The 12292-nt window shown below is 44.9% G+C and overlaps 1 protein-coding gene across 2 annotated transcripts in view; it reads left to right on the top strand.

The window, feature by feature from the left end:
- The window catches only part of LOC149443631 (uncharacterized), a 91585-nt gene that overhangs the window by 25744 nt on the left and 53549 nt on the right, over positions 1–12292 (top strand). For both annotated transcript variants that reach the window (XM_089655499.1, XM_089655500.1), the window contains exons 7-9: positions 4108–4230; positions 7485–7530; positions 10201–11235. In XM_089655499.1, coding sequence (XP_089511625.1) covers positions 4108–4230; positions 7485–7530; positions 10201–11235 — 1204 coding nt within the window. The remainder of the gene's footprint in view (positions 1–4107; positions 4231–7484; positions 7531–10200; positions 11236–12292) is intronic.

Genomic DNA, 12292 nt, shown 5'->3' with positions numbered 1-12292 from the left:
AAGGTGGATGAGTCTGGCAGCAGCATTCATGACAGACTGAAGAGGGGATAGCCTGCGATGAGGTCGGCCAATGAGAAGGGAGTTACAGTAGTCAAGGCGAGATATAATAAGGGAGTGGATGAGTTGCTTCATCGCCCGTTCCTCCGAGGTTAGGAACGGGCGTATCTTGGAGATGTTGCGGAGGTGAAGTCTATACGATTTGGACAGTGATTGGATTTGGGACTGAAAGGACAGATGGGAGTCTAGGATTACACCTAGTACCCTGGCATGGGGGGAGGGACTGATGATTGTGTTGCTAAACCCACAACAGTACAATCGGTCTGTATATGCAGTAAAGCATGCTTGTTATACTCACTGTGGAACCTAAGGGGTTAATCCGTCTTATGTAAAAAGGCGGTTTGATCCTGTCTTCTCTGATCCTCCCCTTCTTCCACAGTCACCAATCCATCTGCTGATAGTACAGACCACTAGGAGACACTCTGCACATGCTCAGTTTGGTGTGTGTTGCTAGAGAGTTTTTTTTTTCCTTTGGGAGGGTGCATGTGATTAGCACAGGGCCAATCAGCGCTGTTCAGACAGAGGGTCAGGGGTTATGTAGCCTCATAGGATAGTCCAGAGAGAATGAAAACTGCTCCTACAAGATTTACCAGTGCTCGGGCAGACACTGATAGAAGTCACACGATTGCTATATACGGCGGATGAAAAAAGCTATTTAGCAGTTTATATTTACTGAAATATTTGCATTTCCATGTTCAGTGTATTGTGGGAGACCAGGTATTGTGAATGCAGGGTCCGTGGAGACCAGATACAGTGAATGCCGGGTCCGGGGAGAGCGGATACAGCGAATGCTGGGTCCGGGGAGAGCGGATATAGTGAATGCGGGGTCCAGGGAGACCGGATATAGTGAATGCGGGGTCCGGGGAGACCGGATATAGTGAATGCGGGGTCCGGGGAGACCGGATATAGTGAATGCGGGGTCCGGGGAGACCGGATATAGTGAATGCCGGGTCCGGGGAGAGCGGATATAGTGAATGCCGGGTCCGGGGAGAGCGGATATAGTGAATGCCGGGTCCGGGGAGAGCGGATATAGTGAATGCCGGGTCCGGGGAGAGCGGATATAGTGAATGCCGGGTCCGGGGAGAGCGGATATAGTGAATGCCGGGTCCGGGGAGAGCGGATATAGGGAATGCCGGGTCCGAGGAGACCAGATATAGTGAATGCAGTGTCCGGGGAGACCGGATATAGTGAATGCAGGGTCCGGGGAGACCGGATATAGTGAATGCAGGGTCCGGGGAGACCGGATATAGTGAATGCGGGGTCCGGGGAGAGCGGATATAGTGAATGCCGGGTCCGGGGAGAGCGGATATAGTGAATGCCGGGTCCGGGGAGAGCGGATATAGTGAATGCCGGGTCCGGGGAGAGCGGATATAGGGAATGCCGGGTCCTGGGTTTAGTAACACTTTAAACTTTGACAATAAACCTGGAAGTTGATTGGTTTCTATGCAGAGGTCCACCAGATTATGCATTCTCCAGTTCTAGTAAATCTCTCCAACTGTCACCATCTTTGATATTGAGTGGACTTTATGCGCAAAAGAAGCACTTGCTGTTGCTCCCTTTCTTTCTTGCTGATGTATTTCCCTCACTATTTAAGGCCGGCTTTGACACCTTTTCAGGTTTTCCCACAGCTGCTTCCCCCACTGTCCAGGCATGTTCATTGTTCCCTATCTCACCAGCACAGGAGGAAACTCCATAAAAGGGTCCAACGCTTTATTCAATGATTACATCACAATAGAATATGGTGACGTTTTGGAACCATGCAGGACCCCTTCATCATGCATGTGACTTCATCAGGCATTGCAAGTGTACAATCCAAACGCACACGTTCCTGCATCAACCATTTGCCGCCCGCCCTATGGCCAAATGGCGGGTGGCAAATGTCATCAGCGTTCTGGGTGGACGCCATATTACGTCCTCCCACGCATGCGCAGAGTGGGCTCCTGCAGAGCCGCGCAGTGGCGCGATCTGTCACCGGCCGTGTACCTCGGACACGGCCGATGACCGATCTAGGTATCGGCCCTGTTGCCGATACCATGTGACCTGCTGTGACCAATCACAGCAGGTCACATGACAGTTGTATACAATGGATGGCTTCATTCATGCCATCCATTTTAAACTAGTGTCTAGCTGTCAATGGTCACAGCTAATCACATGCACATGTCATGTGATTAGCTGTGGCCAAATCACAGCTAAGCACAAAAAAAAAAGCTGAATGAATCGATGTCATTCAGGTAAATGCTTGCTTATAGCAAAGTAATTCTTTGCTATAAGTAAATTGTGTAAAACCAAAAAAAAAAAAAAATACTGATCACTTCCCCAAAGTAGTACAATGTTACTATGGTAACATTGTACTACTTTGATCATAGTGAAATATGAAAAAAAAAGAAAAAAAAAAAATATATATATATATATTTTTTTCATACTGTCACCAGTCAGTGTCCCTGATCACCGCCATGCCAGTTATATGATGACGCTGTACTGCACTGGTGACAATATGTAAAAAAACAAATCGTGAAACTAATTTTTTTAATTTTTTCATTTTCTGAAAAATTATGACAAAAGAAATACAACTTCAAAAAACTCACCATGCCTCTTATGAAGTACGTCGGACTGTCTACTCTGCAAAAAGGGGTCATTTGGGGGATATCTGTACTGTCCTGACATTTGGGGGGATATCTGTACCGTCCTGACATTTGGGGGGATATCTGTACCGTCCTGACATTTGGGGGGATATCTGTCCTGTCCTGACATTTGGGGGATATCTGTCCTGTCCTGACATTTGGGGGATATCTGTCCTGTCCTGACATTTGGGGGATATCTGTCCTGTCCTGACATTTGGGGGATATCTGTCCTGTCCTGACATTTGGGGGATATCTGTCCTGTCCTGACATTTGGGGGATATCTGTACTGTTCTGACATTCTTGGACCTCAAGAAATTAGATTGGCTGTCAGTACTTCAGGATTGATCAATATTCAGATCTATACCATAGTTTGTGAACTGTATAACTTTCCTACAGACTAATACATTCTAATTTGGGTTATTTTCACCAAAGACATGTAGCAGAATACATCTCGGCCTAAATTTATGAAGAACAATTATTTATTTGCAAACGTTTATAACAGAAACAAAGAAAAACTTTTTTTTCAAAATTTTTGGTCTTTTTTTTGCTAATTTAGCAAAAAATAAAAACCCCAGCGGTGATTAAATACCACCAAAAGAAAGCTCTAGTTGTGTGAAGAAAATTATAAAATTTTAGTTTGGGTACAATGTTGTATGACCGCGCAATTGTCATTCAAAGTGTGAGAGCGCTGAAACCTGAAAACTGGCCTGGGCAGGAAGGTATAAAATTGCCCGGTATTGAATTGGTTAAAAATGGCTGTGTGTATGAGTGGGTGCTGCAGAGACCGTCGGCTGGAACCATACAGAATCAGCAAGGGAGAATGTTACCAGCACACCGAGGATCACCAAAATGGGTCCAAAAGTTTGAATGAACGATCACATAGTTACAGCAAGGCAATGCTTGGGAGTCTCACAGGACCCCTTCATCAGGCATGTGCAAGACTCCGAAACGTTGCCTTGCTGTAACTATGTCATCGTTCATTAAAACTTTTGGACCCATATTGGTGATCCTCTGTGTGCTGGTGACATCCTCCCTTTCATCAGGCATTGGGCACATTCTTGATCAAAGGGTCCTGTGTGGCTCCGAAATGTTACTATTTGGTTTCGCAACCTGAAACTATTTATTTTTTTTTTCCTTTTCTTTGTGAATAAAGCCTTGCATGTGCTCACTGCGACATTGCTATCAATTGTTCCTGCCCTGCTCAGTGCTCTGATCAATAACTCTCCTCTCTCCATCAAGCCCTCTGCACAGTGCTTCCATCAGCAGTCCTTCTCCAGGAGAATGAGCGTGTATGATTGGGGCACTGCGCCGGCGGGTGTCGGACGGCTGGAGATCATGGCTTCAGTTCGGCTTTAATAAATCTGCAGTTTACTGGTCATTTTCATGTATATTTTTTGATACCTTTGTTCATCACACTCAACTTTTCTAGGCCAAGCATCACAAAGACATGGGCATTGGTAGGAAATTCAAAGTGAACACCGAGAACAAGTACAAGCAGTTGTCAAAATGTGTCCAAAATGTAGAGAGAAAATATGGAAGGAAAAGTGTAAAAGTAAGTATTCCTGATTTGGTTTTTGTCTTTTCTCATTGGCATACATTTGGGTTCAGCTTTGTTCGTGTCTGTTGGGGTCTCTGGTTCCCACAGTCTGCTAGCGCACAACAATGGCAGCCCCCCCCCACCCCCTTCCCACCTAAACTGACATTTCACGATTGCTGGTAAGCCACCTGCTGCCTTCCTATACAGTGGGGCAAAAAAGTATTTAGTCAGCCACCAATTGTACAAGTTCTCCCACTTACAAAGATGACAGTGGCCTGTAATTGGCATCATAGGTAGACCTCAACTATGAGAGACAAAATGAGAAAACAAATCCAGACAATCACATTGGCTGATCTGGAAAGAATTTATTTGCAAATTATGGTGGAAAATAAGTATTTGGTCACCTACAAACAAGCAAGATTTCTGGCTCTCACAGACCTGTACCTTCTTCTTTAAGAGGCTCCTCTGTCCTGCACTCATTACCTGTATCAATGGCACCTGTTTGAACTTGTTATCAGTATAAAAGACACCTGTCCACAACCTCAAACAGTCACACTCCAAACTCCACTATGGTGAAGACCAAAGAGCTGTCGAAGGACACCAGAAACAAAATTGTAGACCTGCACCAGGCTGGGAAGACTGAATCTGCAATAGGCAAGCAGCTTGGTGTGAACAAATCAACTGTGGGAGCAATAATTAGAAAATGGAAGACATACAAGACCACTGATAATCTCCCTCGATCTGGGGCTCAACGCAAGATCTCACCCCGTGGGGTCAAAATGATCACAAGAACGGTGAGCAAAAATCCCTGGACCACACGGGGGGACCTAGTGAATGACCTGCAGAGAGCTGGGACCAACGTAACAAAGGCTACCAACAGTAACACACTACGCCGCCAGGGACTCAGATCCTGCAGTGCCAGACGTGTCCCCCTGCTTACGTTTGACCTCTGTCATTGCCAACAAAGTATTGAAATGAACTTTTGTTATTGACCAAATACTTCTTTTCCACCATAATTTGCAAATAAATTCTTTCCAAATTAGCCAATGTGATTGTCTGGATTTTTTTTCTCATTTTGTCTCTCATAGTTGAGGTCTACCTATGATGCCAATTACAGGCCTCTCTCATCTTTTTAAGTGGGAGAACTTGCACAATTGGTGGTGACTAAATACTTTTTTGCCGCACTGTATCTCCTGGTGTTATTTTTCTCATCGCTTGATCTCCCAAAATTGCCATTTCCTCCCAACCACCACAGCCTGTATGTGGATGAGATGCTTCCACTGATCCATAATTCAGAGGAAACTAATATTTGGGGGGTCCAGCTAGTAGTCTTTTGGGAGAGGTGGAGACACAGGCTTCTATACAGAACCTCTCAAGTGAAGTGTCTAACGCTAGGCATACATTATGCAATTCTCTTTCCTTCAACTCTGGGTTAACCACTTCCCGACTGGCCGTTGCATATAAACGGCCGGACGGTGGCAGTGCAGGGTCAGGTGGCCGTTTAAGAACGGCCTCCCCGCACCCTGCTTGTGCGCGCTCCTCCGGACACAGTGGAACACCGATCGTCGGATGGGACCTCTGTACGAGGTCCCGATCATGTTATCACTGATTGGCCAATCAGTGATCACATGCAAAGTAGTAAGCAAGATGTCACTTGTGACATCATTGCTTACTACGTGTGAAATCTGTGAATGATCACAGAGGTCACATGGTACAAGGCTATTCACAACAGCCTTGTACCATGTGACAAGCTGTGACCAATCACAGCTCACTCAGTACTTCTCAATGAGTGCAAGAATGCAGACAGAGAGAAAGAGAAATGATTGCTTTTACATCCTATATGGGTGTAAAAGCAATCATTGTAAAAAAAAAAAAAAAAAAAATCATCACCCCCCACAAGTAGTACAGTTTCACCATGGTGACACTGTACTGCTAGGGTGACAGTATGTAAAAAAAAAATAAATAAATAAAAAATAATAATATAAAAAAATAAAATAAAAATGTAAAAAAAAAATGTTTAAAAATTATAATTTTTGGCTATAAACTAATTTGTTTTTTTTTTTTTTTTACTAAAACGATAACGGAATACATTTTGGCAAAGATTTATGATGAAATATTATTTATTTGCAAAATTTTATAAAAAAACACTTGTTCAAAATTTTTGGACTTTTTCATTTACATAGCAAAAAAAATAAAAATCCCAGCAGTGAATAAATACCACCAGAATAAACCTTTATCTGTCTCAAAAAAATGGTAAAAAATTAATTTGGGTACAGTGTTGCATGACTGCGCAATTGTCATTCAAAGTGTGATAGCGCTGAAAGCTGAAAATTGCCCTGGTCAGGAAGGGGGTGAAAGTGTCCGGTCTGGAAGTGGTTAAAGGAAATAATATTGGTTGATTCCCCCATTAACACAGTCAGTGTTGCGGGACGAATTGCTCCCTCAGTGCTATTTTGTTCTACTGGTAGGGAATGCAGGGAGCGTTTCCCACCGGCAAAGTACAATAACCACTGCTGGCGGCTACAGCCACTGGCAGTGATTGCGAGAGAAAAACAATACAGGCTGGTTCAGGGGCGGACTGACCATTTGGAAACTGGGGCGCTGCCCAAGGGCCCGGGGTCAGTAGGGGGCCCCATGAGATGCCCCTGGTACCTTTTTCATAGGCTTTTTTGAGTTTGGACAAGGACACAGGGGCCCCATGATCCCCTATTGCCCGGGGGCCCCATGAGTTGTCAGTCCGCCCCTGTATTCCCAGCCTTTGCTCAATACTTTGTTGAAGCCTCTTTAGCACCAATTACAGCCTCAAGTCGTTTTGAGTATGATGCTACAAGCTTGGCACCCCTATTTTTGGGCAATTTCTCCCATTCTTCTTTGCAGTACCTCTGAAGCTCCATCTGGTTGGATGGGGAGCGTCGGCGCACAGCCATTTTCAGATCTCTCCAGAGAATGTTGAGGAAAAAAATGAATTTAATCTATTTTGAAGAAGGCCGTAACATAACAAAATGTGGCAAAAGTTAAGCGCTGGAAATACTTCCGGATGCACTGTAGATCAAATCTTGGCCGGTTCTTGCTGAACCAGCCGAGATTCGATCCTTCTATGGCCACCTTAAGGTTCCTTTTAGAGATTGGAATCCCATTGAAAATGAACATATGCAAAAGATTGTTTTTTTTTTATATACTTCATCTAGAAAATATTTGTTTCCGATTTTAGACTTTTTTGATCCTTCGTTGATTAACCTTGTCTTATTTTTATTTCTTTCATATTTCAGGTTCTCAAGAAAGTTTTTGCAAAGCCAGAACCTAAAGAACTTCAAGGTACCTTCACTTTCCATCTTTGCTTATTTAAAGGGTCTGTCCATAATAAAAACGGATAGATAAACCCTTTTTTACATGTGTGGCGCAAAGAGGGGTGGGCTTGAACGCCCATACGCCGCAAATGTGTCCCTGGGCAGCCGATGATTATGTGCTGAGAGTGTGCTCACTGCACATAGACCAAGCAGTCGCTGACTGCCCTTGGTCTGGGCTACAGATCAGTAGCCGGTGGTGCCATCTTCCGATCATGTGACCACTGTGACAGTTCTTAGGGACTCCACCGGTGTGATTTTTAACCCCCCTGGCGGTATTCCCGAGTGTAGCTCTGGGTTAAGTTTCAGTACCAAAAGCTGTAACCCCGAGCTACACTCGGGCTTACCATGCAGAGTTGCTCTGGGATCCCTCGATCACTTACCTTGTCCTGCGGTCCCACGATGTACCCCCTGCAGTGTCCCCAGCCATGTGCTCCGGCCGATGCCGGCATCCGGGTTCCCTTCCCTGTGAGCGTCGGGACGTACTGGGGACGGAACCGGCAGGAAATGAAAAAAGTTAAAAATGTGACATTCACTCAATACACTAAAATCTGATAGTATAATATTCCTGTATCAAACCATTTCACATACATGTTGTCCCGAGTGCTTTGTCCGGTGCCCTGCCTGCATTTTTACTGTTCTTTCTGCCTGGAAACTGAGAAACGTCCATGGCGTCCAAAACGTGTCCCTTTAGGTCAAAAGCGGTTTTAGACCGGCTAGAGAACAGCGATAGTAAATCAGAACCACTTGCAGAATTGAGTGATAATTATTCGTGGGGGAAATTCCTCATCAGACACTGAAAACGATTCTGCAACTGAGCTCAGTGATGGTCAAATCTCAGTGTTTTTGGTTTGATTCCATTATTGAATTAAATGTATTATTATTATGTTATTTTTTATGATTATTATATTACAATTTATGATTTCGTGTTTCAAGTTTTATCCTACCCGGGATGTTTACTAGACTCTTGTTCGGACAGATTTCAGTGAGTTATTCCTAAAAATTACAGGCCTACAATAAAAAAACAACCTATTTCCATTGAAAACAATGTACCCCTTTGAGCACAGAAATATGGACATAATCAGACCGCTAGGGAGCTTAACCCCTCGCCTACAGGGCACTTCTACCCCCTTCCTGCCCAGGCCAATTTCCAGCTTTCAGCGCTGTTGCACTTTGAATGACAATTGCGCGGTCATGCAACACTGTACCCATATGAAATTTTTATCATTTTTTTGTGACCGATAGAGCTTTTGTTTGGTGGTATTTAATCACCTTGGGGTTTTTTATTTTTCTTAAACCAAAAACCACAGAAAATTTAGAGAAAAAAAACGTTTTTTCTTAGTTTTTGGTATAAAATTTTGTAAATAAGTGATTTTTCACCTTCACGGATGTGCGCTAATGAGGCTGCAGTGATGGCCACTAATAGGTGGCACTGATGGGCATTGACAGGCATCACTGATGGGCACTGAAAGGCAGCACTGATACATGGCACTGATATATGGCACTGTTAGGCGGCACTGACTGGCACTGTTAGGCGGCACTGACTGGCACTGTTAGGCGGCACTGACTGGCACTGTTAGGCGGCACTGACTGGCACTGTTAGGCGGCACTGACTGGCACTGTTAGGCTGCACTGCTTGGCAGCCCTGATAGGTGGCACTGATTGGCATTGATAGGTGGCACTGATGGATGACACTGAAAGGCTGCTCAGATGGGCACTGATATGTGGCATTGATGTGCACTGATAGGCACTGGCACATGGCACTGATCGACACTGACAGCTGGCACTGATGGACTTTGACAGGTGGCACTGCTGGGGCTACACTGATCATCAGTGCCCTGATGATCAGTGTACATGTCCCCTCCGTGGAAAGCCGATTACCGGCTCTCCTCTCTCACGCTGACAGCTCGAGAGGAGAGAAATGCCGATAACCGGCATTTCTGTGTTTACATGTGATCAGCTGTGATTGGACACAGCTGATCACATGACCGAGTCGACATCTTCGGCTCTTTCCGTGATCGGTAATCCGCTGTGTCCAAGGGACACAGCGCACCGCCGATCGCCGCGCTGCCTGCTCCCTGAGCCGCGCATGCGCGGTGAGAATGGGAGGACGTCATATGATTCTTCCTGATTCTTCCTGATGGCGGCTATGTCACTACTGTGTCTTCGTGGCAAAACCACACGCTTTCCTAAAAGTCCGCAGACACATCTACAGCTCCTCAGTTTTTCTCACTGCCTGTTAGAATGGAAGAGAGGGTATACTTTGGGGGCTCTGCTACAGAGTTATGGCTGCCCGGTTGGCCCTTTTACATCAGTTCCTGCCACCACCCCTTAGGTCACTGCTGTGCCCTGTAGTGACATAGTGGCCTGTAGGCACCACATAGCACAGTCTTTACATTCAGCACACTTCAAGGTGGTGTCAGATGTAAAGGTTCTTTCTGTGGCTTTGCGTTTCAGGAACAGGTGCTGGTCCATGTATTTATATCCTCTGTCCCTTTTTACTGGCGCATTCGATCGTATTTCGGTTAAGTGACAAGATCGCTAAAGTCAAATTTCATGGCTTTGAAGTAAATAAAATTTGTATGGGTAACACGTTCTGTGCCTCTGTGATACATTAAGGGTACGTTTTGTGATTCCACAGGAAGGAAAAATCAAGTGGACCCTTTGCTTATGGAACGTGATACTGATTTGAGGACTGAGCGCCAAGGCGACCCATTTTTTGGAGTCCCTCCAGGTCTGCGCAACCGATCGTTACACAACCCTCTTCATGGTGATCCGCGATATCTCCAGGATGCTGAATTCTCTAGGTTTGGGTTTGCTGAATCCATGAGGATGGAAAGAGACCCATTTCAAAGTCGTTTTTCACAACGTGATTTTGAGGAACAGCTTATTGAAAGTGAAAGATTCCGCCGGTTAGGTGTAGGACCTATGGATCTAGAAGGGGCTCATTTACGACGTGCTTTTGCTGATGAACGCTATCCAATGAGCCAAGAAGAGCTAATGATGCGCCGTCGGGCCAGTGATGGCCGATACCCGATGAGTCACGAAGACGTAATGATGCGTCGCCTTTCCGGTGATGGCCATTACCCAATGAGTGAAGAAGATGTAATGATGCGCCGTCTTTCCAGTGATGGCCAATACCCAATGGGTCAAGATCGAATGATGCGCTCTCCTTCCAGTGAAGGCCAACCCCGAAGAAGTCGAGAGGAAGTCATGCTTATGTTGCAGCGTGCTTTCTTGGGAGCCAAAGCTACAGAAAATCAGGAAGGAGCCGGGCTGCAGGGTGGCTTTAGTGATGACAGATACATGATGGGCCACGAAGGGGCGGCTTTGCGCCAGCCTCCTGCCGTTGGCCGAACTGGAATGAATCAACAGCCTTCGGCAATGCACCATGCTGCTGATGATGGCTATCCCACAATGAATCAAGAGCCTTCACCAATGCGCCATGCTGCTGCTGATGGCTATCCTACAATGAGCCAGAGAGACTCGAGGAAGAGACCAGCTTCTGGAAAGGTTCAGCCTTCAGCCATTTCAAAATCTACAGAATCTCAAAATAGCACCACAGTTTCCCTTGCTCAGGGAGTCCCATCTGCGATAAGTCAACAACTGGCAGCATTACGTCGGGCCGTTTTGATGAACCCATATACGAAGGGCGATCGAGGCAAAACATTTAAAGGTAATATATGTGAACTTATAATACCATTTTGATAAAGTGCGGAAGGATTAGAAATCCTTTTGGGTTTTTACTGCTATGCAAGGTTCTTTTAGAGAAATTTTACCCTTTCTGTCCTGCTTCCTGTTGTGGAGGCACAAAAAGTGAGAAGGAATCCCCGCAGTATGACAGAAATGCCTCTTATGCAGGCCATAGATGGGTCGAAAACCGGACGTTTTTTTAACAAAAAACGAAAAATCGGTCGTTCAATAGGCCGACGTTACCACCAACCGAAAAAAAATCAGCCGCTTTTTGTCCCGTCTACGGCCGGCTTTTAATTACTTCTGTCCCTGAAGAGAGCTCCGCTATTATATTTGACATGAAAAAGTATAGCGGTTGCAATATTGTATCCATTTTGGATACAGATGTTTTTATTCAGATACAAATGTATACATTGTGGCAACCGCAATACTTTTTCATGTCAAATATGATTGCAGACTGGAATTCTTCTTCTTCTTCCTTTTCCTCTTTTTCCTCTTCTTCTTTTTCCTCTTTTTCCTCTTCTTCCTCTTCTTCCTCTTCTTCCTCTTCTTCCTCTTCTTCCTCTTCTTCCTCTTCTTCCTCTTCTTCCTCTTCTTCCTCTTTTTCCTCTTTTTCCTCTTCCTCCTCTTCCTCCTCTTCCTCCTCTTCCTCTTCTTCTTCTTCCTCTTCCTCCTCTTCCTTCTTCCTCTTTCTTCTTACTCTCCTTCTTCTTCTTCTTCTTCTTTTTCCTCTTCTTCTTCTTCTTCTTCTTTTTCCTCTTCTTTTTCCTCTTCTTCTTCTTCTTCTTTTTCCTCTTCTTTTTCCTCTTCTTCTTCTTCCTCTTTTTCCTCTTCTTCCTCTTTTTCCTCTTCTTCTTCTTCCTCTTTTTCCTCTTCTTCCTCTTTTTCCTCTTCTTCCTCTTTTTCCTCTTCTTCTTCTTTTTCCTCTTCTTCTTCTTTTTCCTCTTCTTCTTCTTTTTCTTCTTCTATTTCTTCTTCTATTTCTTCTGTTTCTTTTTCTTCTTCTATTTCTTCTTGCTGGTCATGGCTCATGTGCAGAT

Source organism: Staurois parvus, unplaced genomic scaffold, assembly GCF_062004578.1.
Source record: "Staurois parvus isolate SC_StPar_1 unplaced genomic scaffold, SC_StPar_1.0 ptg000842l, whole genome shotgun sequence".
NCBI lineage: Eukaryota > Metazoa > Chordata > Amphibia > Anura > Ranidae > Staurois > Staurois parvus.
The sequence above is the reverse complement of the archived record's forward strand: the minus strand, read 5'-3'. Positions and strand labels throughout refer to the sequence as shown.